General features: G+C 35.4%; 1 protein-coding gene across 9 annotated transcripts in view; it reads left to right on the top strand.

Moving 5' to 3' along the window:
- ERBIN (erbb2 interacting protein) overlaps positions 1 to 27,448 on the top strand; it is a 151,062-nt gene that overhangs the window by 66,466 nt on the left and 57,148 nt on the right. For all 9 annotated transcript variants that reach the window (XM_008952780.5, XM_008952779.5, XM_063604434.1 and 6 more), the window contains 4 exons: positions 16,510 to 16,588; positions 18,007 to 18,096; positions 19,123 to 19,179; positions 25,613 to 25,676. In XM_008952780.5, coding sequence (XP_008951028.1) covers positions 16,510 to 16,588; positions 18,007 to 18,096; positions 19,123 to 19,179; positions 25,613 to 25,676 — 290 coding nt within the window. The remainder of the gene's footprint in view (positions 1 to 16,509; positions 16,589 to 18,006; positions 18,097 to 19,122; positions 19,180 to 25,612; positions 25,677 to 27,448) is intronic.

Genomic DNA, 27,448 nt, shown 5'->3' with positions numbered 1-27,448 from the left:
CGTTGATGGACACTTAGGTTGGTTCCTTGGCTATTGTGAATAGTGCTGTAATGAACATGGGAGTGTAAATATTTCTTCAGCATACTGATTTCATTCACTTTGATACATATCCAGTAGTGGGATTGCTGGATCTTGTGGTAGTTCTGATTTTTTGAGGACTCTCCATACTGTTTTCCATAGCAGCTATACTAATTTACATCCCCACCAACGGTGTGCAAGCATTCCCTTTTCTCGACACCCTCATCAGCACTTATCTTTAGTCTTTTTACTCATTCTAGCAGGTGTGAGGTTGTATCTCACTGTAGATTTAATTTGCATTTCTCTGGTGATTAATGATGTTGAACATTTTTCATATACCTGTTGGTGATTTGTGTGTGTTTTGTTGAGAACTATCTATTCAGGTCATTTGCTGATTTTTATGTCAGATTACTTGTTTTCTTGTTATTGAGGTTTTTTAGTTTCTTACATATTTTGAATGCTAACCCCTTCTCAGATGTATAGCTTGCAAACATTTTCTCCCACTCCATAATCTGTTTCTTCACTCTGTTGTTTCTTTGGCTGTACAGGAGCTGTTTTGTGTGGTGTGATCCCGTTTGTCTGTTTTTGCTTTTTTTGCCTGTGCTTTTGGGGTCATATTAAGAAAAATCATTCTTATAGCCATTGCCAGGCTCCAGAATGTCATGGAGCTTTTCTCCTATTTTTTTTTTTCCTAGTAGTGTTTTTTTTTTTTTTTTTTTTAACAGTTTTGGGTGTTATAGTTAAGTCTTTAATCCATTTTGAGTTGATTTTTTAAGTGGTGTAAGATAAGGGTTTAATTTCATTCTTCTGCATGTGGATGTCCAGTTGTCCCAACACCATTTATTGAAGGGACTGTCCTTTACCCATTGTGTGTTCTTGGCACCTTTGTCAAAAAATGACAAAATACGTGGATTTATTTTTGGGCGGTCTATTCTGTTCCATTGGTCTGTCTGTATTCATGTCATTACCATGCTGCTTTGATTACGATTGCTTTGTAGCATATTGTGAAGTCGGGTGTGATGCCTGCCGTTTAGTTCTTTTTGTTCACCGTTGCTTTGGGTATTCAGTCTTTTGTGGCTCCATATGAATCATAGGATTTTTCTTTTTCTATGAAAAATGTCACTGGAATTTTGGTAGGGATTGGGTTGAATCTGTAGACCACTTTGGGTAGTATGGACGTTTTAACAATATTGATTTTGAAGTCCGTGAACACAGGATTTCTTTCCATTTATTGTGCTGCTTCAATTTTTTTCATCAAATGTTCTATAGTTTTCAGTGTATATGTCTTTTACCTCTTTAGTTAAATTTATTTCTAAGTATTTTATTTTTTTGGTAGCTATTATAAATGGGATTGTTTTCTTAATAACCTTTTCATATAGTTTGTTGTTAATATGTAAAAATGCTACTGATTTTTGTATGTTGATTTTTGTATCCTGCAATTTTACTGAATTTATTCTAACAGTATTTTGGTTGGAGTCTTTAGGGTTTTCTATATATAAGGTTATGTTGTCTGCAAATAGGGACACTTCAATTTCTCCTATTCTAATTTGGAATCCTTTTATTTCTTTCTCTGGGTAGGACTTAAGTACAACGTTGAAAAGAAGTGGCAGGAATAGGCATCCTTGCCTTATCCCAGATCTTAAAGGAAAAGCTTTCAACTTTTCATTGTTAAGTATGATGTGAGCTGTGGGTTTGTCACATATGGCCTTTATTGTGTTGAGGTGCTTTCCGTCTATACCTGATTTGTTGAGAGTTTATTATGAAAGGACATTGAATTTTGTCAAATGCTTTTTCTGCATCCATTGAGAGATTTTTTTCCTTTGTTTTGTTGATGTGACATATCACTTTTATATATATGTTGAAATTATTAAGGCCAAGTAGTCTTGTTTAGTATGTTTAGTTTGATATTCATTAAGTATGGAAGATACGTTCTAAAATGTTAAGTCCTTACCTCAGAAGGAGAGAGAAATCAGCCCTTGAAATTTTTAGAATGAGTGTGTATTTCTTTTATAATTACAAAAAAGAAAGAATCACATGAGGATAAATTTTAAATGGTCTGACCAAATATAGGACTTTCACTAAACACTAAATACTGTCATGTAATACTTCTTAATAAGAATTGGGGAAAAAACTTTATAAACAAGTCCCACCAAGTTAGTGCAGCAGTGCCAGCAAATATGTAGTAATCATATTCCACAGCTCTTAGCTTCAAAGTCATTCTTTGTCCTAATGATATGAGTATCCAGAAGTAATCCTTCTCCTATCAGTTTTCCTAAATTTTAGGACTTACGATGAAGCATTTTAGGGCTTATTAGAATTCATCCTGTTTTCACAATTAACAGTTAACTTTGGCAAGCTAATTAACCAGGTGTCTGTCTACACACACACACACAAAGTTATGTTGGCTCACGCCTGTAATCTCAGCACTTTGGGACGCTGAGGTGGGTAGATCACTTGAGGTCAGGAGTTCAAGACCAGCCTGGCCAATGTGGTGAACCCTGTCTCTACTAAAAATACAAAAATTAGCCAGGCGTGGTAGCACGTGCCTGTAGTCCCAGCTAGTCAGGAGGCTGAGGCATGAGAATCACTTGAACCCCAGGAGACGGAGATTACAGTGAGCCAAGATAGCACCACTGTACTCTAGCTTGGGCGACACAGCAAGACTCTCAAAAAAAAAAAAAAAAAAAAAATATATATATATATATATTTATATATCTCCACGTATTAAATTCTATTTATTTTAGTTGCAGGTCATTGAAATGTATGTTTTATAGGATTATGATCAAATCAGGACTTCTGTTTTAAGGATTTATTATTTGCTTATGTTCATCCTAGGTTAAGGTGAAGGTTTTAGTGGTTAGTGCCGTACTGACGTTCAGTTCACAATAACTAATAAATTTTAGCTTTAAAGACAGTACTGTATTTTATTTTACCTTTTGTTATTGAGCTGTTTAACTTTAGAGCTATTTGTATTTTGAATAAATTTATTATTTAATTGTTATTTAGATTGGATTCATGCATAGTGATGTCCTGCTTTTTATCTAGCTATCTTAAAAATTTTTGGCCAGGCCCAGTGGGTCACACCTGTAATCCCAGCACTTTGGGAGGTCGAGGTGGAAGGATCCCTTGAGCTCAGGAGTTTGAGATCAGCCTGGGCAACATAGCAAAACCTTGTTTCTACAAAAAATCATAAACTTAGCTGCACATGGTGGCATGTGCCTGTGGTTCCGACTACTTCAGGCTGTTGTGGGAGGATTGCTTGAGCCTGGGAAGTCAAGGCTGCGGTAAGCCGTGATCATGCCATGGCACTCCAGCCTGGAAAATAGAGCAAGACCCTGTCTCAAAAAAAAAAAAAATTATGCCCAAATAAGAAACATGTGTAAAAGGTAAAAGAACACACATGGCTTCACCAGTTGTTAGCATTTTGTTACATTTGTCTTACTTTTCTTTTTCATGTATGTGAATTTAAATATGTTCAGGAAAAAGATATATGCATATCATTGCTTATATAAAATGTCTTTTTGGCTGTGCGTGGTGGCTCACCCCTGTAATCCCAGCATTGTGGGAGGCCAAGGTGAGCAGATTACCTGAGGTCAGGAGTTTGTGACCAGCCTGGCGAATGTGGTGAAACCCCGTCTCTACTAAAAATGCAAAAAATAAGCCAGGCTTGGTGGCGGACGCCTATAATCCCAGCTACTTGGGAGTCTGAGGCAGGAGAATTGCTTGAGCTCGGGAGGCAGAGGTGGCAGTGAGCCGAGATTGTGCCATTGCACTCCAGCGACAAGAGAGAGACTCCATCTCAAATGAATAAATAAATAAAAACAAAAGTCTTTTTGCTAAGCTTATTTAAATTTAAGTTGGAGGCATCATGTCTTCACTCCTAAATGTTTAAATATGCATCCCCTAAGAACAGGGGAATCGGAATAACCACAACATCATTATCACTCTCGAGAAATTTAACATCACAATTCCCCTGTTGCCTAATAATGCTCTTTTAAACTCTTTAGGCCCCTTCTGCATATCCCTCCTTACAAGTTAAAGATCATGTAAAGCATTTAGTTGTTGTGTCTCTGGTCCTTTTAAATCAGGAACAGTTTGCTCATGATTTTCATGACAATTTCCATTTTTGAAGTGTTTAGATCAGTTGGCTTTTGATTTGTGTGACTTTTCCTCTCATTATTTTATTCAGGCTAAATGTCTGCCGTTTCAGACTTTTCCTTGAGGGCAGTGTGAAATTTGTGTTTCCATCCCTAGTACTTAGTATTAGTGCTTGGTGGTGCCTGATACATTCCAAAGTAAATGAATTTGATTACCATCAGATTTCTATGGATGTTGACACATAATCCACAGTATTATAGAATTCTAGAATTATTGTCACTTTAGTTGTCATCATATCTACCTTTTCATCCTAAAGGAGTATCTCTACATATGTTGACAGATACATTAATCCAGAGTATTATAGAATTCTAGAATTATTGCCACTTTAGAAATCATCACATCTACCTTTTCATCCTAAAGGAGTATCTTTCTGATCTTTTTCAATGGGAGTTGTTAAGGTATAAGGAAAGGGACTCAAGATAATTTGGGTATTGATTAAAAATCGTATGCATCTGAAATTGTATGTATTGGGTAAACTTTGCTATCAGTCTTTATGGTATAGAAGTATTGCTTGGCTCAGTAATGAAAATAACTTGCATATATGCTTCATGAAAATGGATTAACCTCATGTTTATTACTCTAAAATGAGAATGGTGGAATTATGGCTATGTTCTAACCCTACAGCATCATTAAATTAATATCCTAGGCTTTTGTATAACTATTTAAAGAATTACATGTTGTAGAGTTAGGCAACCTATTAGACTGCAGAGTAGCTCTTTTACCTTTCTAGTTTAGCATTTTGTTGTTGCTTCTACTATATTGAAAACTTTTAAACAATTATTTCAACCTGTGAATGTTTTTGAGGCGTTGGAGATAATCTTTATGTGATCAAAAGATTTAGGAAAAGTACTTAAGTGTTCTTCCTCAAGGAGGAATGACGTTATTTATTGCTGCCAATAAGTCTTAGTTTATTTGACTAAAAATTAAATTGGTCTGTTCTTGTTATATGATTCCTCACATAGAAGGGACCATATCTATTCTTTAACTTGCAGAATTGGTTTTTTTGCATTTTACTTGTTACTTGTATTTTCTCTCCTTTTAGTCTTGAATTAATGTCTAAGTGAAACTTCACTTCATTGTTCATAACAAGGCTAGCTGAAAGGAGACAAGAGACTATGATAGTGTCAGAAGTTACCTTGCCAAGTAAAAATTCTAGTTATTTTAATTCCTCATCTTATATTCTTCATAAGTGGTGTATTTAACCCATTTTACTTTTAGAGAGCTGAGATAATTTTAATCAACCTGTAGTATTCAACCCTAATATGTATGTTTGTATAGGTCTATTGTGTTGAAAAAAAATTAATAAAGCACACATATTAGGTTGCATATTAGGTCGATGTGGCTGGATGTTAGAAATTTGAATTTTGTTGCATTTTTGATTTGATAATAGACTGCTTAAAAGAAAGGTTAGTACATTTAAGCAAATGTAATATTTTGAAATTATTAAAATGTAATTTCATGAAATTATTAAAATTTAATAATATAAGCTATTACTGTTTTGCTTATATTTAAGCTCTAGTGTTTTCTCCTTTTAGGTTTTTATATCATTTCAGTCTAATATTTAAGTTTATCATAATATGCTAGGTACAGTTTTCAGATTCATTAGCTGTTGTGCACTGTTTGGAAGGAGGCAGGAAACTTGTGGCATACTTTGTTATTCATCATATCATCAAGCTGTATTTCTTTAAAAGCACTTGCTTTTAGGCTTTTGGCTTTTAGGCTGTGATAGTTTCTGATTTTTTATGTAGTTCTTATCAGTGTTTTTCATTTGGTAAGTTAGCATGGTTTAGGAATAAAAAGAAATGGCCTCTATTCTTTGCTTCTCTGTTTATTGGTCTGGTTATTAAACTGGGGACTTAATCTGAATTTGTTAGTTCATCTGTAAGATTGTTAAACACATGAAATGGATCAGTCTAGGAAGTATATAATTCTAAGGGATTTAATATTTGTATTTATCAAGAAATTCAGTTTTTTCTTTTACAGTCTATGATAAAACTGGAATGTTAATTTGTTCTGGGTCTTAATTTGCTCTTTCTTTTCTCGAGTTTTGGTTTACTGTATGTATGCTTTTTATTTTATTTTATTTTATTTTACTCTAAGTTCTGGGATACATGTGCTGAACGTGCAGGTTTGTTACATAGGTATACACGTGCCATGGTGGTTTGCTGCACCTATCAACCCGTCATCTAGGTTTTAAGTTTCACATGCATTAGGTGTTTGTCCTAATGCTATCCCTCCACTTTCCCCTCACTCCCCATCAGGCCCCAGTGTGTGATGTTCCCCTCCCTGCGTCCATGTATTCTGATTGTTCAACTCCCACTTATGAGCAAGAACATGCGGCGTTTGATTTTCTGTTCCTGTGTTAGTTTGCTGAGGATGATGGTTTCCAGCTTTATCCATGTCCCGGCAAAGGACATGAACCCATTCTTTTTTATGGCTGCATAATATTCCATGGTGTATTATGTGCCACATTTTCTTTATCCAATCTGTCATTGATGGGCATTTGAGTTGGTTCTAAGTTTTTGCTATTATAAATAGTGCTGCAATAAACATAATGTGTGCATGTACACTTTTTAAAGTTATAAAAAGTTCTCTAAGCTGCTATCCCAAGCCATTGCAAATAGCAACCAGTATTAGAGAAATGATCTGCTGTTGCAATCAAATGGCTTTTCTTGTAGGGAAGACTGAGATGATGTGATTAAAACATTCTGTCAAAGTGGTTGATGGGGAAAGCTGGTGGGGAGGGGAGATAAAAGAAAAACCGTGTAGCTATTAATTCTCTTATATGAACATACTGAATAAAATGCCAGGGATTACAAGGCAGAGAAACCAGAAAGAGTAGCTCAGATCCTTCTGTCTAATATGGCAATACTAGCGAGGTTAACCAAGGTATTTCTTTTTAGTTGAGTCAAAAAGCCCAGGAAGAGTGAATTGAAAGTTTGTGGTCAAAGCAGAAAGCAGTTCTTTTAACTTGAGAAAATCTGATGATTGGGGACAAACTAGTGGAAAAGCCTTTTCACATTAAACTAAAAGAAGTTAAATTGATTAAGAGGATATTACAGATTGATGGGGAAGTTACGGTATGTTGCTCTTGTGTTTTAAATTTCTAAAATTGCCATTTTGCTTTGTAGTTGACGTTTTGAGCCCAGCTGTTTTAATAAATCACTTTATTTAAGATAATGAAAGAAGGAAAACCATGTTTTACACTGTCCATGTTTAGACTGGTGATTTCTGGCCACTGCCAAGTGTTTTGATAAATGTAGACTGTTAACTGGAGTGTGCACTCATTTGTGCCCTACCATAGCATAGGCATTATTATTTGTTGTGTTATATCTGGTCCAAATCATACATGTGTTATCCTCTGGAAGCTATCATCATTTGAGTTTGCAATTTCCGGTTAGTTTTGACCAGAACTCGAGTGTTTTATTCTGTAGTATGGTAATCATTGCCTTTGGAGTGCAGGAACAGTAAGGGACTCCTGTTGACTTAAATTCAACAACTGGGACAGTGGGATGTTGACACCTGCCTGGCAGAGACCACCAGGGACTCACCTGCAGTTGAACAGTTTGTGTTTATTACTTCATGGTGAGCAAAAACTCATATTATTGGGATTCATGAGGGTCGCAGAAGGTGTAAAAAAAAATACAGGATTTGGGCTTTTGCTTGGTGATATTGGGAAGGTTTCAGAAAATAACGGTTTGCTGTGGATGGGATGCTGTCAAGAAGTGGGGTAATTCTATGATTGGGTATCTTAATGTTATCTATAGAGAAGTTGATTAGAGTAGAACTAAAGCTGTAATCCGTAAACAATACATCAGTCACTTATTATCTGGGAAAAGGTGCTGTTTGGTATTTTTTGGCTTGGACAATATCATATTTTGTCTTTTTTCAGACATGATTATAAATGTGTTTTTGTCTTGATATATCATGGTTACAGAATGGATTGGTGTGATATTGATGTTCTGTGAAATAGTTTTGTTCAGCAGGAGAACACTGAGGCCTCCATCTGAATGCCAGGGCTTGTTTGTATTAAGACCAAGGACTAGTGATAGTACCAGGCCAGCTCCTAGGTGTCAGAAGGGGTTTTCTCTTTCTCAGAAGTAAAGAGAGAGAGTTCTTCTGTAACTAAGTGAGAGTGATTTGAAGAAGACATTTGTGTTTTATGATATCTAATCTAGAGCTTCATTTTACATTGGAGCAGCTGTCTTTTTTTTTTTTTTTTTTTTTTTTAAGAGGCGGCGTCTCGCTCTGTTTGTTGCCCAGGCTGGAGTACAGTGGCATGATCATAGCTCACTGCATCCCGAACTCTTGGACTCAGGGAGGCTTCCCCCTCATCCTCCTGAGTAGCTGGGACTACAGGTGCGCACCACCATGCTCGGCTATTTTTTTTTTTTTTTTTTTTTTAATTTAAGAGATGGGGTTTTGCCATGTTGCCCAGGCTGGTCTTGAACTCCTTGGCCTCAAACAGTACTCCCAATACCTTGGCCTCCCAAAGTAGTGGGAATACAGGCGTGAGCCACCATGCCTGGCCAGCAGAATTTTGTTACTAAAGAAGTATACGTCAAAGAAGAAGCATTATTTATTGAAGTCGTGATAATTAGAAAAGAACAGATAGTTGACAGAGAATTAAGAAGTAAATTGTGATAAAATTCAGTCTGTGTGTGCGTGTGTGCGTGCGCACGTGTGTGTATGTGTGAGTTGAGACAGAATCTCCATCACCCAGGCTGCAGTACAGTGGTGCGATCTCAGCGCACTGCAGTCTCCACCTCCCAGGTTCAAGCAATTCTTGTACCTCAGCCTCCCAAGTAGCTGAGACTACAGGTGCAGGCCACCATATCTGGCTAATTTTTTTTGGTATTTTCAGTTTACACGGGTTTTCGCCATGTTGGCCAGGCTGGCCTCGAAATCGTGACCTCAAATGATCTGCCCACCTCAGCCTTCCAAAGTGCTGGTATTACATGCATGAGCCACTGCACCCTGCCCCTGTGTACTTTATCTGTAAGGATAAAATGAGCCATCTTTGGAGAGTAGGTAACACAGTTGTTGAGGGTAGGCCTTGAGCAAAAACTTGAAGCCATGTGAATAACTAAGGTAAGGTTGTACCAGAAGCTATTGTGTAAGGTGTGAGCATCTATAGCATGTGTGAGGACTGTTCCCGGGGTAACTAAAACAGTGTGAGCAAGATGGGAGTGCAATAGGAATAGAAGCCAGGGAGGTGGGGATTTACAGGAGCAGCTAATGAAGAGCCTTGGAGGCATTTGTATGCACTTTGACATTTACCGTCAGTAGAATAGAGTCACTTGGAAAGTTTTGAATAGATAATTCAGAGCATGATGTGACTTGTGTTTAAGTTTAATCTGTCTATATATATATAGACAGGGACTGTGGGCATGTGGGTGAAAAACAACCAGTTCAAATGCTGTTTCAGTCATCTGAGGTGATAGTGATGGACATAGTGAGATGAGGACAGCCCCTGGATATGCTTGAAGGTGGAATCAATAGCAGTATACGACGGATCGGATGTGGGATGTGAGAGAAGAGTCAAGGATGCCCTCAGTGATTTTGGTCATGCCCTTGGAAGGACAGAGTTGCCATCAGTTGAGATGTGGAAATCTGTGGGAGTTGTAATTTTTAATAGAAAAAATCAGGAGCTCAGTTTTTTTGAGATCTAGTTGTTCATAGGGGTCTGGAGTTTAGTAAAGAGAAAAACTGTGCTAGAGATAAATATTTGGGAGTTGTCACCATATGGATATTTAAAGCCTGAGATTAGATGCATTCGCCAAGGGCATGATTGTCAATAAAAAGAAGGCTAAAAAATGAGCCCTGGTTGGGCAATCAGGCAGGAGAAGGAAATAAAGGGTATTCAGTTAGGAAAAGAGGAAGTCAAATTGTCCCTATTTACAGATGACATGATTATATATCTGGAAGACCCCATCGTCTCAGCCCAAAATCTCCTTAAGCTGATAAGCAACTTCAGCAAAGTCTCAGGATACAAAATCAATGTGCAAAAATCACAGGCATTCTTATACACCAGTAACAGACAAACAGCCAAATCATGAGTGAACTCCCATTCACAATTGCTTCAAAGGGAATAAAATACCTAGGAATCCAACTTACAAGGGACGTGAAGGACCTCTTCAAGGAGAACTACAAACCACTACTCAATGAAATAAAAGAGCATACAAACAAATGGAAGAACATTCCATGCTCATGGGTGGGAAGAATCAATATCGTGAAAATGGCCATACTGCCCAAGGTAATTTATAGATTCAGTGCCATCCCCATCAAGCTACCAATGACTTTCTTCACAGAATTGCAAAAAAAAAACTACTTTAAAGTTCATATGGAACCAAAAAAGAGCCCGCATCGCCAAGTCAATCCTAAGAGAAAAGAACAAAGCTGGAGCCATCAAGCTACCTGACTTCAAACTATACTACAAGGCTACAGTAACTAAAACAGCATAGTACTGATACCAAAACAGAGATAAAGACCAATGGAACAGAACAGAGCCCTCAGAAATAATGCCACATACCTACAACTATCTGATATTTGACAAACCTGACAAAAACAAGCAACGGGGAAAGAATTCCCTACTTAATAAATGGTGCTGGGAAAACTGGCTAGCCATATGTAGAAAGCTGAAACTGGATCCCTTCCTTACACCTTATACGAAAATTAATTCACGATGGATTAAAGACTTACATGTTAGACCTAAAACCATAAAAACCCTAGAAGAAAACCTAGGCAATACCATTCAGGACATAGGCATGGGCAAGGACTTCATGTCTAAAACACCAAAAGCAATGGCAACAAAAGCCAAAATTGACAAATGGGATCTAATTAAACTAAAGAGCTTCTGCACAGCAAAAGAAACTACCATCAAAGTGAACAGGCAACCTACAGAATGGGAGAAAATTTTTGCAATCTACTCATCTGACAAAGGGCTAATATCCAGAATCTACAATGAACTCAAAAACTTCACAAGAAAAAAACAACCCCATCACAACGTGGGCGAAGGATATGAACAGACACTTTTCCAAAGAAGACATTTATGCAGCGAAAAGACACATGAAAAAATGCTTCTCATCACTGGCCATCAGAGAAATGCAAATCAAAACCACAATGAGATACCATCTCACACCAGTTAGAATGGCAATCATTAAAAAGTCAGGAAACAACAGGTGCTGGAGAGGATGGGGAGAAATAGGAACACTTTTACACTGTTGGTGGGACTGTAAACTAGTTCAACCATTGTGGAAGTCAGTGTGGCGATTCCTCAGGGATCTAGAACTAGAAATACCATTTGACCTAGCCATCCCATTACTGGGTATATACCCAAAGGATTATAAATCATGCTGCTATTAAGACACATGCACATGTATGTTTATTGCGGCACTCTTCACAATAGCAAAGACTTGGAACCAACGCAAATGTCCAACAATGATAGACTGGATTAAGAAAATGTGGCACATATACACCATGGAATACTGTGCAGCCATAAAAAATGATGAATTCATGTCCTTTGTAGGGACATGGGTGAAGCTGAAAACCATCATTCTCAGAAAACTATCACAGGGACAGGGAACCAAACACTGCATGTTCTCACTCATAGGTGGGAATTGAACAATGAGAACACTTGGGCACAGGGAGGGGAACATCACATACCAGGGCCTGTCGTGGGGTTGGGGGAGGGGGGAGGGATAGCATTAGGAGATATACCTAATGTTAAATGACGAGTTAATGGGTGCAGCACACCAGCATGGCACATGTATACATATGTAACAAACCTGCACGTTGTGCACATGTACCCTAAAACTTAAAGTATAATAAAAAACAAAAAAAAAGAATGAGCCCTGGTTGTACCCAACATTTAACAGATCTGGAAGAAGAGAAAATGCAAAAGCTACTGAGAAGGAACACTACTAAGGGGGGAGAAGCTAGTCAAATGAAAATGTTTGTTTTCCTTATTGCATTTTAGCTTCTCATGAAAAAGGACTGTGCCTTAAATATCTATGGTATATAGCATAGTGTCTGATACTAACACATTTGCTGAATAACTTTGAAGATAGGTAATTTCAGCTTGGGATAGGTTGAGTTTGAGGCATGTGAACAAAATCTAATGGGCATTTGAAAATTCTTAGCAGCAGCTAAGGAGGGAGGTGGGAACTGGAGATACAGATTTAGAACCTACAAATGTATGTGGTAGGAACTGAAGTCAGACTAAACACATTGCTAGCAATTTTCAAAAGTAGAAAACCAGTGTTTCAAAACTATTTGCTTAGGGCAAAATTACTACTATGTGTCTGAAAGCCAGTAGTAATTTAGAATTTGTAATTTCACAGGCATTTGTGGAGTACTTTTTATAAACCACATGCTATGGAATAAAGTACTTTATAATATAAAAAGTATGAAGTATTCAGGGCCAGGCACGGTGGCTCACACCTGTAATCCCAACACTTTGGGAGGCTGAGGTGGGGGGATCACGAGGTCAGGAGATCGAGACCATCCTGGGTGACATGGTGAAACCCCATATATAAAACCCCTAATATAAAAAATTAGCCGGGCGTGGTGGCGGGCGCCTATAGTCCCAGCTACTTAGGAGGCTGAGGCAGGAGAATGGTGTGAATACGGGAGGCGGAGCTTGCAGTGAGCTGAGATCGCGCCACTGCACTCCAGTCTGGGCAACAGTGTGAGACTCCATCGCTAAATAAATAAATAATTATGAAGTATTCTTTTGTATTTGTGGGAGATGATCCAAGCATTAATTTCCACTAAATAACATTAAGCTAATAAATACATTTTTATAGGAATTAAACACAATATTTGTAATTTAAAGCTCTTGAAATTGTTCTCTATATGGTATTTTAGATCAGTAGAACATATTATATAGTCTTAGGTCTTTTTTCTTTAGATAGACTTTATCATGTACTAAAAATACTATAACTCCTGGAAATAATATCTTTTACTTGGCTATTTTGAAATACTGTATAGATTTTAATAACAACCAATAAAGATGAGATATTTAGCTAAATTTTAAAATGAATTTGAATGCCAGTGAGAACTGTATAGAATGTTTTCTTGCTCCACCCAAACATGGAATGTTTTACTTCTTAAAAAGTATTAAGAATTATGCACCACAACCAAATCCATTCCATGTTTTCAAGGTCGGATCATTACTTGAAAATCAGTGTCATCCACCACATCAGTAGACATATAATTAACTCAGCAATTCCAGTCTTAGGTATTTACCCAAGAGAAATGCAAACATTTCCACAGAATGACTTTAAAAAAATACAAAAATTTTCAGTGCAACTTTTTCACAGTAATTCAAAACTCCCTCTGCTTACTCTGTAACTCCACAACTCCACATTGGCGTCTGAGCACGACATGTACCCTAGAATTCTAGCCCCACTGCCACCAGGCACTGCTACATGCTCTCCCTAGGCTCTGCAGCAGCAGACATTGCCCTTTCATTTAAAAAATATTTAGTCAGTTCAGCAAAGGGACGCTCTTGTAATATATTAGGAGCATCATTTTAATGCATCCTTAATGGAATGATCACTTAAAGACAATTGTTCCTCGAAGAACTGATAAAGATTTCACTCCTAAGGAAAAATTCAATAATGTTAAGTATTTTGTATGTAAATGAATGAGAGAAAAGAAGATGGTAGGTAAGTGAAATTCAGCAAACATTTGTTGTACAAAGGTACAATGTGCTGAATAGTAACATGTACTTAAAGTGGAGAATTGAGTCAATCTAAATAAAACCTAGCAATAATACAAAGAGTACACAGGTACTACAAAGTAAACAATTGTAAAAATGCCATAAAATGCATAATTGAACTCTTTGGAGAGTTAAATTTCATTGAGTTTAGAGATCAGGATAGGCTTTCAGAAGATCCTACTGGTTTTGCTGGGAGGAAGAGCATTCTAAGTAAAAAGAATGTCTTGTAGATCAGTGTTCAGTGTTAATTTGGAGGCTTGGAATAGGATTGCCAAGTTTGTTTTACCAGTAAGAAAATTCCTGTCTCCCATCTTCAAAAGAAACATCTCCCACATTCCTATTTTATCATCTTTTTATTAAAAATGACTTTTTTCCACTCAAAAGGGGAAGAATAAATGATACAAAGCTACTAAATTTTAAAACTTAGATTAAGTGAAAAATAAATTACCAAAATCAATGTAAGAAGTAGAAAACTGAAAAGACCAGGGAATGCAACATTAAAATGAATTAGTAGTCCGAAACAGTGCCAGTTAAAAATTCTGTGTTTAGCATTTTGAACAACCACCAAACTACTTTCCATAGTGGGTATATCAGTTTGCATTCTTACCAGCAATGTGTATAGTTCCCAATTTCTTGACATCCTCACAAACACTTGTTACTTTCACTTATTGCATTTATTTGTTAGGTCTCATGGGTCCTTAGTCTTCCTCTCATTACTTCCTTAGTCTTCCTTTGTCGTTTTTTGACCTTGATAGTTTTGAAAGTTATTGGCCATTTATTTGACAGAATTTTACTTAATTTGGATTCGTTTGGTGCTTACTTATGATTAAATTCAGGTTGTGTGTTTTTGGCAAGTATACTCCAAAGTGATATGATATTGTTTGTGAGTACATCTCAGATTAGTTGCCACATGATGATGATGTTAACTGATGATGCCAACTTTCAAGCAATTTTGAAGGTTAAGGTGGTGCTTGTCAGATTTCTCTACTGTGAAGTGAATTTTTCCTTTTTAATTGCCAAGTGTCTTGTGGAAATAATCTTTTGAGTCTCTATTAATACCCTGTTTTTCATCATACTTTTACCCACTAGTTTTAGCATGCATTGATGAGTTTTGACTGAAACAGTTACTACTGTGTCATTTCCTATTTGGTGGTTTTGCATCATTCATTTTTCATCACCTGACATTCTATATATGATATTGTGGTAAAGTTGTTTACTTAAAATCATGTAGTGATAAAGTTGAAAGGGTCTGAAATGGTTCTCTAATGACAATCCTGTTAATCATATCATGTTAATGGAGCAATGGATCTTACAAACACAGGCTATATAAAATTCATTTTTGGAATGTCTTAAATGTTTTTTATTAGCATTCCTTTAGTCTAGATTAGAACGGTGCTTTTTAAAGTTGATCTGTGGACCAATGGTAGTCCACAAATTATTTATTACTTTATTTTGGCTGTGATAATTTCAAGGAATGAGTAAATGCTCAGAATCTTTCACTGCAGTTTGATGTTATTCCAGTTGTACAGTATTTTGTAAGTGTATTGGTCCACAACAGATTGGAAAATTTAAAAACCATAATCCTTTATCTCATTTGGCTGGAAAAGCACTGGTCTAGGATACTCCAAAGCTGAAATGTCTAATAGATCTATTGAATATATCTATCATAGTATTCAGAAATCACTGCATTTTAAAGCAGTTATCATATTTTTAGCATGACATTGGGTTACGTGAAGGGAAAAGGTTGAGAAAGGGGAATATAAATATAGTTAGGAAAAACAGGATAGGTGCAGGAAAGAAAAAATGTTTCATTATCTTAGGGTGGACAGTGCTGCCTTCAGGCATATCCACTGGCATATCTGATGTAGACTGTCTTCCTCTTCTATCTGCAGCTTTATTTTCAGCTTTGCTTATGTATATTAGGAACCAGCTCAATCAAGAGCCCAGCATTTAAAAAAACAATCCTTGGCCTGTGGGGTGGCTCAAGCCTGTAATCTCAGCACTTTGGGAGATCGAGGTGGGTGGATCACCTGAGGTCAGGAGTTCGAGACCAGTCTGACCAGCATGGTGAAACCCCGTCTCTACTGAAATACAAAAATTAGCTGGGCATGGTGGCGGGCGCCTGTAATCTCAGCTATTCAGGAGGCTGAGGCAGGAGAATCACTTGAACCCAGGAGGCAGAGGTTGCACTGAGCCTAGTTCGCCCCACTGTACTCCAGCCTGGGCAACAGATCAAGACTCCCTCTTAAAAACAAATAAAAATAATGAAAAACGGTCCTTTTTTTTTAAAGTGAGAGAAACAGAAAGAATGTTAAATGTTCTACAATTTAGGTCCTTAACATCACATGTAGAAGGCACTAATTTTCAGAAGGAAAGAAAGGTAAAAACCAATTAAAGTAATTAGCAGTTATAAAGAGGCAAATAAAAGGAGGAAAGATAAAGAAATTGTTGTGCAGGTCATTGTTTAGTTCACATTGATGTTGTCAGTTCATCTGGTTCCTTGTTAATTGGTATATTACTTTAGAATCTGGAAGGCATATATTATTGTTACTGTTATTATTTTGTCCTTTGTAATAGATCTTTTAATTTGATCGTTGTTTGTTTTCTAGGAATACAGGAATTTCCAGAAAATATAAAAAATTGTAAAGTTTTGACAATTGTGGAGGCCAGTGTAAACCCTATTTCCAAGTAAGTTCTCAGGTGAATTATAAATTACTTTTGTGAATAAAACAATTATGAAACTAGTAGATATTATTGTACATATTTTAACAAAAATTTTATATCAATCTTAAGTCTATACAAAATTTCAATTTTAGAGTTAAAAAGTAATCTTTTAAATAATCATTCTAACCCCATGTACTACTGAGGTAAATTTGTGATCCCAAAGAGATAGTGAGAGTGTTTTGCTCCAAGTCTCACAGATAATTAATGTCAGAAATGAGAGTAGAATCCACATTTCCTCACTCTGTGTTATTTACACCCTAGAGGAGTGTCTTTGCCTTCAAATCAGGTGTGTGGTACCTTCAAACTTTTGAAAACAATAAAGGAAACCAAAAGTTTCTTCGCAGTTTTAACAGAAGGCAAAACAACAGGAAACAGAAACAAAACAATAACAAAAAAAGAAAAAACTATATGATTGGTTGCAGTGTATCAGAAGATTGTGAATGTCCATTTATGATGGTGATGACTGTAAACAAAGTTTTCCTGGCACCAAGGCTGTTAAATTTTGGAAAAATTGAATGGTGAAGCAAAAGGTGACTAGAAAGAAGCATAGCAATCCAGAACCAACATGTAAAGATTATGTATAGCCTCTTCATTTGAAAATATTGCTCTAGTATCAAATTCTAGATCTTGTTTCATAATCAACAAAAAATAGACGTAAAGCTAACACACGTAGGTTGTTACATGGCCCTAACGTCATTCAGCTTTAAATGTTTTTTCTTTTCATTTGCTTATTATAAAATCGTATAATCTTAAAATTATTTAGGAGCCAAATATTGAAATTGAAAGTAATCTAAACCAGTGGTTCTCAACTGGGGGCTCTCATTCCCCAGCAGACTTTTGGCAGTTTCTGGATACATTTTTGGTTTTCACAGTGGGGTATTTGTGTGCATGCATGCACACTATTGGCATCTAGTTTGTAGAGATCAGTGTTGTAGCTAAACATCCTACAGTGCACAGGACAGCCTATGTACAACAAAGAATTATTCAGCCCAAAACTTCTCTGCCAAGGTTTAGAAATTCTTTTCTAGTCCTTTGAATTGAGAGTAGATAAGACAGATTTCAAGAGTGCCTGCTGATTTCAGAGTTATACCCTAAATATATTTTTATGTATTGTGGCTCATTCATAGTTGACTGTTTTGTTCAGATTTTACATTATTAAAACAAATATTACCTCATTTTCTGTTTACAAAGTGATGAAGATACATTGAAACAAGTAGGTTATTATAAAAGGCAAATCTTTGAAGGGGCTCTCAAAAGTAGCCACTCATAACAGAAGCGACTGTTTTCTATCTGTTGGGAAAATATCTTATGAGAGTCTTAGATTTTAATAAAAGACTGAATTTCTTACATGAACTTAACTTAAATTCTGGTATTTTATGTAGGCTCCCTGATGGATTTTCTCAGCTGTTAAACCTAACCCAGTTGTATCTGAATGATGCTTTTCTTGAGTTCTTGCCAGCAAATTTTGGCAGGTAAATTATGGTTTCTTCTAAAACGTTTTATTATTAGCTCTTATAAAGTTTACGAAACTATAAGCTGCTTTGGTAGTACTACTCATTACAGTTTCATAGGCTCTTTTTAAATTATTCCCAAGCATTGTGACTTTTATAGTTTCTTTGGTGGCTTTAACTTAATTTTTCCAAGTAAACAATAATCAGTGAGAGTTTGAAAGAAAAAAAAAAGTTTTCTTAGGTGGCCAAAACAGGGCGTTTCAATGGGGTTAATTTCTGTATGCTTGAGACACTGAATGCTATATTCTTAGCATTCTAAAATGATTTAATAATTGATTTATCTGTCTTCTCCCCTGGAATCAAAATTCTTAAGAAAAGAGAATCTGTTTCTGGGGGCGACCTCATCATCTCCCTGCCACCCTCAAGTCTCTGAGTAATTTTTTAAACAAACAGTTGAATGTATAATAGATATGCAGTTATTACTGAGTTTAACTACTAGAGAAAATGCTAGCCAACTAAATGTTAATTTTGTAGCCATCTTTTATCTAAAAATCATTGATGTACTTGTCAGATTCCTCTTCTGTATCTGGCATTTGCATCACTTAATCTGCTCATTTTCTCTCTAGTTTTAGTGGAATGTACATCAATGAAGTGCCAGAGGATTTCTCCTCCTCCTTTTGTTTCGTTATTTCCTCTCAGAGCAGCACTTTAGAGTTGCATTATTGTTCTTGAATCTACCAAGAGTTAATTTTTGTGAGCATTTTTGGTAAAAGGTATGAAATTCTGGAGGATTGATACTTTGGGATAATCACTTTGTCGCTTTGAAAATGTGTGGAAGTGCTAACCCTTTTCCTCTGACCACAATTTTGAGGAGCAAAAATAAGTCTTTTCTTCCTTTGTATTTTATGTTCTGTAATTTTTAATATATTACTTTGCAATTAGTAATTACACAATTACATTGCTTCCTTTAAAACATTAGAATATGAAATTAATTTATTAAATTCATTGTCTTTGTCCTAGATACATGATTTGTTTTTTGTATTGCAGATTAACTAAACTCCAAATATTAGAGCTTAGAGAAAACCAGTTAAAAATGTTGCCTAAGTAAGTAAAGGTGCTAAAAAACTTAATTTATAATTTTGAATGATTAAGTCTTTAAAAATGTAAATTTTTATTACCTAAAATGTGGTGCAAATTATTTGTAAATCCTGACTGTGGGGTCATCATATTTAATTAATGGTGTTAAAATATTAAAATGTATGTGTCTGTTGTTGGTGCTTAACGTGGTACTGTGTTGGTAATGATTTATAGCTGTCTGAAATGCAGTCTTGTGTGTGACATAAAAGTCAAAATAATAAATATGTAAAGCCCACCTCAATACTGAATAGAAATCAGAAATCCCAGGTTCGTCTACTAAAGTTCATACACATAGTGCTCATTAGAAAGATCCATAGGATCTTCATGTGAAGCCTGGTAACGGTAGAACTTGATTGTCTGGCTATGTAGTGTATTGTAAATTAGAAATGTGATGATTGGTTCCCTAATGATAAGCTAACAACAAGAGATGGCAATCCAGGAGCAAATAAAAAGATTTAATTATAAAAGAAACAGGTCTACAAACTCGAAATTCACTGTAGTCTGTGGCCTTTTATTGACCAAATATCTTAAAACACTGTGAATGCATTGCTATAGTGTTACATTTTAAGGGTTGGCAAACTACAGTCTATGATTAAATCTGGCCCACTGTCAATTTTTGTAAACAAAAGTTTCGTTGGAACACAGCCACATACATTCATGTTCATATTGTCTGTGGCTACTTTTGCTTTACAGTGATAAAGTAGTTGTCACTACTGTATGCATCTGTTGTTGGTGTTAGAGTGGTTATCACTGCTCTATCACTGTAGGCCCTAAAATTTTTTAGGTGTACAGGACCTAAAATATTTACTGTCTGGCCCTTTACAGAAAAAATTTGCCAACTCATGTTGAAATCGCATCATCAAGATTTGCCCACCCAGCCTGGGCAACAAAGCGAGACCCCCATCTCTATAGAAAATTAAAAAATTAGCCGGGCACAGCAGCATGTAACTATAGTCCCAGCTACTCTGGAGGCTGAGGAGTGAGGATCGCTTGAGTCCAAGAGTTTGCACTTGTAGTGTGCAATGATTGTACCACTGCATTCCAGCATAAGAACAGAGTGAGACCCTGGCTCAAAACAAACAATCAAACTTCTCACCTCTTGAGAAGGAAAACATCTCCAGTTACCCCAGGAGTTGTTCTGTTTACTCAGCTTCTATGACATATTTATATCTGTTACAGTATTTGCTGGATAATGTTAATGTATCTGTTTTTATTATATGTCACTCTCTTCTTCCCTGACCAGCATATAACCTGCATGTATGTGCATGTGTATCTTCCCCTTGGTTTCCCTTGATTATCTGTGAGGACAGAGACTGTGTCTGTTTTTTATTCCAAAAGACAGTGTTTTGAGTAATTGTTCAATGCATGGATGAATGTTTATAGTGATGATTGTGAGTATAAGTTAAAGTCAAATTATCCATATTAAAATTCAAAAAGATATGTATACATTACAGATTTGATACTCTCAGTGATAGTTCCTTAGCTAAAAATGTGACTGGTTTCTAAGAGATTTGAATAACAAGATGTAAATTGTTTACTGTGATAGCTAAGCCTACAATTACTATGTGATATCATAGGCAATTAACTGATTTTAACACCTTTTAGAGATTCAAATTAGACTCTCAGTGAATTTGCAAATATTCTTTTCTCCTTTTAAGATATGATTGTAGCCTTTTTAATACGTTTTTATTGAGGTAAAATATGTGTAAAATTTACTGTCTTTACCATTTTTATGTGTACAGTTCAGTGGTAATAAATACATTTATATTCTTTCCCCTTCATTCTTTCCTCCCCACTACCCTCCTCAGCCTCTGGTCATCACCATTCTACTCTTATCTTCATGAGATCTTTTTTTTTTTTTTTTTTTTTGAGACGGAGTCTCTCTCTGCCGCCCAGGCTTGAGTGCAGTGGCATGATCTCGGTTCACTGCACCCTCCGCCCCCCAAGTTAAAGCAATTCTTGTTTCTCAGCCTCCAGAGTGGCTGGGACTATAAGCATATACCACCACGTCTGGCTAATTTTTTGTATTTTTGGTAGAGACGGGGTTTTGCTGTGTTGGTCAGACTGGTCTCGAACTCCTGGCCTCAAATGACCCGCCCTCCTCGGCTTCCCAGAGTGCTGGGATTACAGGCGTGAGCCACCACACCCGGCTTGGGATCTTTTTTTAGCTCGCACACGTGAGTGAGTACATGCAATATTTATCTGTCTCTGCTTGGCTTATTTCACTTAATGTAATGGCCTCCTGATCAACCCATGTTACTGCAGGCAGCCTCTTTTATGGCTGAATAATATTCCATTGTGTATATGTACCATACTTTATCCATTTTTCTGTTGATGGTTACTTAAATTGATTCCATATTTTGGCTATTGTGAATAGTGCTGCCATAGACATAGGAGTTCAGATAACCCTTCAGTGTACTGATTTCCTTTCTTTTGTATATATACCCAATAGTGGAATTGCTGGATTATGTGATAGTTCTATTTTTAATTTTTTTTAGGAACTTCTATACTGTTCTCCATAGTGGCTATATTAATTTATATTCCCACCAACAGTGTTCAGAGATTCCTCTTTGTTCACATCCTTGCTGGCATCTATTATTGCCTGTCTTTTTTGATATAAGCCATTTTAACTAGGGCAAGATGATATTTCATTGTAGTTTTCTCTGATTAGTGATGATCATTTTTTCATATGCCTGTTTGTCATTTGCACGTCTTCTTTTGAGAAATGTCTATTCAGATCTCTGGTGCATTTTACAATAGAATTTTTTTTTTTTTTTGCTATTGATTTGTTGAAGCTTTTTATATATTCTAAGTATTAATTCCTGTCAGATGGATACTTTGCAAATATTTCTCCCATTCTGTGGTTTGTTCATTTTGTTGATTGTTTCCTGTGCAGTTTTTTAGCTTGCTGTAATCCCATTTGTCTATTTTTGTTGCTTTTATTGCCTGTGGTTTTGAGGTCTTACACAAAAAAATCTTTGCCCAAACCAGTATCCTTGATATTTATATTGAGAATTAGCATTCTCCAGTGTTTTCTTCTGGTAGCTTCATAGTTTCAGGTGTTAGATTTAAGTCTTTGATCCATTGTGGTTTAATTTGTGTGTATGGTGAGAGATAGAGGCCTAGTTTCATTTTTCTGCATATAGTTATCGAGTTTCCCAGCATCAATTATTGAAGAAACTGTCTTTTCCCCATTTTATCTTCTTGGCGCCTTTTTCTAGGATGACTTGGCTGTAAATGCATGGATTTATGTCTGGGTTCTCAATTCCTTTCCATTGGTCTGTGTGCCTATATACCATGCTGTTTTGATTACTATGGCTTTGTAGTACAATTTGAAGTCTAGTAGTGTGATGCCTTCAACTTTGTTCTTTTTGCTTAGCATCACTGTGGTTATTTGGAGTCTTTTCTTGTGGTTCTGTATACATTTTAGGATTTTAAAAATATTTCTGTTAAGAATGTCAGTGTTTTGATAGGGATGACATTGAATCTGTACATTGCTTTGGGTAGTATTGTCGTTTTAATTATCCTAATCCATGAGCATGGAGTATCTTTCCATTTTTTTGTGTCCTCTTTAATTTCTTACATCAGAGTTTTATAGTTTTTCTTGTATAGATCTTTCACATCTTTACATTGATTCTTAGGTATTTTATATGTATATACCTAAGAATAAATTGATATATATATTATATATACACACACACACACATATAGATATTTATTTTTTTATTTATTTTTTGTGTGTGTGATGAAGTCTTGCTCTGTCACCCAGGTTGGAGTGCAGTGGCATGATCTTGGCTCACTGCAAGCTCTATCTCCCGGGTCCACGCCATTCTCCTGCCTCAGCCTCCTGAGTAGCTGGGACTACAGGTGCCCGCCACTACACCTGGCTAATTTTTGTATTTTTAGTAGAGACAGGGTTTCACCATGTTAGCCAGGATGGTCTCGATATCCTGACCTCATGATGCGCCTGCCTCGGCCTCCCAAAGTGCTGGGATTACAGGCGTGAGCCACTGCACCTGGCTGGTATGTTATATTTTTTGTAACTACTGTAAATGGGAATGCTTTCTTGATTTTTCAGATTGTTTGCTGTTGGCATATGTAAATCCTCCTGATTTTCACATGCTGATTTTATATCCTTCAACTTTACTTAATTTGTTTATCAGTTCTAACAGTTTTTTGGTGGAGTCCTTAGATTTTTCTAGGTATAAGATACATGTTGTCTGTGAACAAGACTAATTTTGACTTCTTATTTTCCAATTTGGATGCTCTTTATTTCTTTCTCTTTCCTAATGGTTTTTGCTTGATTATAACTTTGAGACCTCACAAACAAGAGGATATAGTTTTAAGTATTACAAAGTCATGTGCATTTAGGTTATATGACTATATCAAAGATTAGAGCAATGGAAAGAGCTGTTGTTTTAGATATATAGTTAAGTGAAATTTAATGCTACCTAAAGAATACTGGAGGGCACAGTACCAAGAACACAAAAGATGTTTTACTTTTCCTTTGAGGAGAGGAGAAAGTAAAATGAGTTCAATACAAATGAATTTTAGAAACAGATGGGAGAAAATATGAGGGATATTGTTTATGTTTTCTCCTTGAGATAGGCAGCTAGATCTTATTCTAGGATGCAGTTTTATTTCTGAGATTTCTAAAGTGTATGAGTATAGCACAGTTGTCAGTATTAACTATAGAGTTGAGGTGGAGACACTTTTTGACATGACAGTATATTTTCTTTTTTATTACATATCTGTATCACTCACATTTTCCTAAAATTGTTTTAAAATTTAAATTTTCCAGGATATCATCTGTAATTGAATTTTTCCAATGCACAGCTTTTCATTTTTGTACCCTTTTCTAAAACTGTTATGCCATTGACATTATGTGCTCAATAGTTACATGTGAATTTTCTGTTATCTTGTCATTATAACAATACTGAAGCAAGAAATGTAAGATTATGTTTTGTTCTTTCAGTCTTCCTCCTCACAATCTTCTTCACTTTTTGCAAATCTCCACCTGGTATAGTTATTTGAACATAGGAAATTATAATCATAGCATGTGATTTTATACATCTGGAGAAAGATCGTGGAAGCAACCTTTCGCTTGTTAATGAAGGAAGCTAGAACTTAAAGGTTTTCTGGGGAAAGATATGAGTAAGGAAGCAGAATTATGGTAGCTGAGAATAGGCACTTAGTAAATCTAGGTGAAAGCAGTTTTATAAAAATTGGCATTATGAGGTGAATTGAAGAGTTGATGACAGAATGGCATATTTAAAATGTAAAGGGAAAATTCGCTTCTAATGTAGACCAATGACAGTTTCATTACAATGATGGTGTTTGTTTTTATATTTTTAACTAAAAAGCGAGAAATGTTGCAACTGAGTTTTATTTTACTTATTACTAATTTTTGTTAAAATTCCAGAGAAGATAGAAATAGTCTGTGTTTTTCGTGCCGTAATTTGAAGTGCCTGTGGATTTTAAATGATACTCATTTTCAAAGTATTAACATATTAATGTAATATACTGATATTGTGATTATAACTATATTTTGCTCTCATTTTGTCATATCCTACAAAATCCTTAATACAGAATTTCTTATCTGGGTAACTGGTAACATCTCAATATATTAAATAATAGGTGTTGTACAAAAATAGCCACTTAAGAGTGTAAATATTTGTTTGAACTAGTTTCAAAGGGTACCTTTGTAAAAGGAGAGAGAAAAGATAGAAGTGCAACATAGTTTATTTCATTACAAAACTGGTTTGTACATCTTTCAAGTTCCTGTAATTTCAGAGAAGTGTTGATGTTAAGTTGGAAGTTAAGAATAGTATATTATTGCTTTTATTTAAAATAAATGTCAACTACTAATTTGAGATTCACATAAAACTTTATTTTGAATTGTATTGTATTTAATTTGAACATGTGGGGAGTAATACAACGTACTGTTAGCATTTTGAATATTAATTTTCGGAGTTACAGTTATCTTAAAGTCTTACAAATATATGAGCAGTTTTGAAAAAGAATTTTTGTAATTATGGTAGTAATTATTATTCATCTGCCAAAATTTATTAGCTGACTTGTAATATATGAAAATTCATTATGTGAAAAAATGGAATCTCATTGTTTGTATTCTGGCTTGTGGGTTTAAATTTATTGCAATTGCTTCTTAAAAATAGAAATGAAAAGACCAATGAGAAGGCAAAATAAGATAATAACTGATAATTATTTTATCTAGAAATCTGACTTTTAAAATTTTTTAGAAAATTAATATTTTTATTTTGTCAACATGTGAAAGCCCATAAATAATTACCTATTCCATAAGAATGTTTTAGACTGTTTTGAAAGCTTCCATGTAATTGATATTTTTGTAGTTAATTTTTCATTACTCCATTATGAACAGAACTATGAATAGACTGACCCAGCTGGAAAGACTGGATTTGGGAAGTAACGAATTCACGGAAGTGGTAAGTTCTCATCAGTCTCACTTTCCCTAAGTTCTTATATTTAATGAAGAACAAAATATGAAAATTAATATATTTCTCTTACAAATTGGATAAAGGTTTACTTTTTTTTCTTAGTTACAAGATATGAAATTTCTTAGCCAGAACTTTCCAGACAGATAGAAAAATTAACCAGACAGATGAACTTCTGACCACAAGTGAGCATAAAATGTAAAATCAATGAGAGGTCCATGGAAGAGATACCTAAACAATTTTTAGCATAGGAAGCAGAAAATTTGAGTGATTATAAATGGGAAACATCAGTCTGGAATGCAGCAGGTAAAAGTAGTTCTGAATCAGAGAGAGCTCCATGGGGTATTGCTTGTGAACTTATTCAGTAATAAGATACTTCTCTATAATGTTACTTAATAGCTAAGGGGAAAATCATTGAGTGAAACAACTGTTATTTTTGAAGTGGTAATGAGAACCTTTTTGTTTGTGCTTTGTATGCCAAGTGCGCTATGAAGCTGACTCTAAAAGGAAAGGAGTAGTGTTTAAGTAGCTTTTGTCTTTAGTGAGTTTTCCAAAAGAACTCAGAAAATAAGCTAGATTTTTTTTTTTTTGAAGAGGAACTCATCCAGCTGAGTATCATTATTAAACTTTTAAATTAGTTTACACGTTTGTTGTTTAAAAGTGTGGTAGCTCTCAAATGATGGTTTTAAGCATAGGAATTTCTCAAAACTGCTTGCTATAGTATTGCCCTGTGGGTATTATATTAATATTATAAATTTCAGCTGAGGTTTGAGGAGGAACATGGTACTTTGGAGTACCTCATTCTCTAAAATACATGCTGTGCTTCCCAAATTATTTATCTGTTACGTCCTTTCTCAATATTTGTTCTGTGTGAATCCGTTTCTGTATTAACTATTTCAAAAATCTCGTTCATTTTAAGAATCCAACAAGCTTTCAAAATCATCATTAGTTTTTGTACCATTTTGGTCTTCCAACATTATACACTTTTTAAAACTTACAGTAGAATTTAACAGTAATGCACAAAAGGAAATTTCTTTTAATCCAAGTTACATCTGGGATTCTTGTCTATATTTATATGTTAACAGTAAATCTGATTGGCATGCCTTTTATATATGACTGTTAACTATGGTCATTAGATGTGATAGTACTCTGTGCCATCACATGATCATTGATTGCAGATGGCTTTGTGAGGTGATAGAAATAACTTTGAAGAGGGCAGACTTGAAGGGACAATGCCCAGGAGCAAATTTTGCCTGGATATGAAGGTCTGCCACAACACTTGGATTAATTTTGATGTCCTCAACACCATATTATAAAGAATTTTCTACCATGTAATTAGAAGTTTTTACTAGAGGTTTAAATTACAGTATATTTGTATCATGTAGTTATGACTTTGTCTATTTACCTTTCCCTGATTATGGACGTTTAGGATGCATGTTGTCTTTTATCTCCTTCTTAATGAATGTCACCAGGGAACATTTGTAATTTTTCTGTTTTCTAAAAGGCTGTATCTTCTTACTGATAATGCATGAGTGCATATTTTTATTGTATACTTCTAAGCAGTGAGTCCTATTTTTTATTTCTTTACAAATTATATAAAAACTTGCCCCTGTTGTGTAATCCAAAGCTTAAATGTGTTTTTTGTAATCTACTGCTATGGCATGTCTCTTTGATTTCTCCATTAATAATTTTCTATAATAATTTTACTGTAGTAACTATAATGCAGTAGAAAGGCTTACATCCTGGCTCTTCTTTTTTATTTT

This window comes from Pan paniscus, chromosome 4, assembly GCF_029289425.2.
Source record: "Pan paniscus chromosome 4, NHGRI_mPanPan1-v2.0_pri, whole genome shotgun sequence".
In the NCBI taxonomy this organism is placed as follows: Eukaryota; Metazoa; Chordata; class Mammalia; order Primates; family Hominidae; genus Pan; species Pan paniscus.
This window is presented reverse-complemented; position numbering and strand designations above follow the sequence as displayed.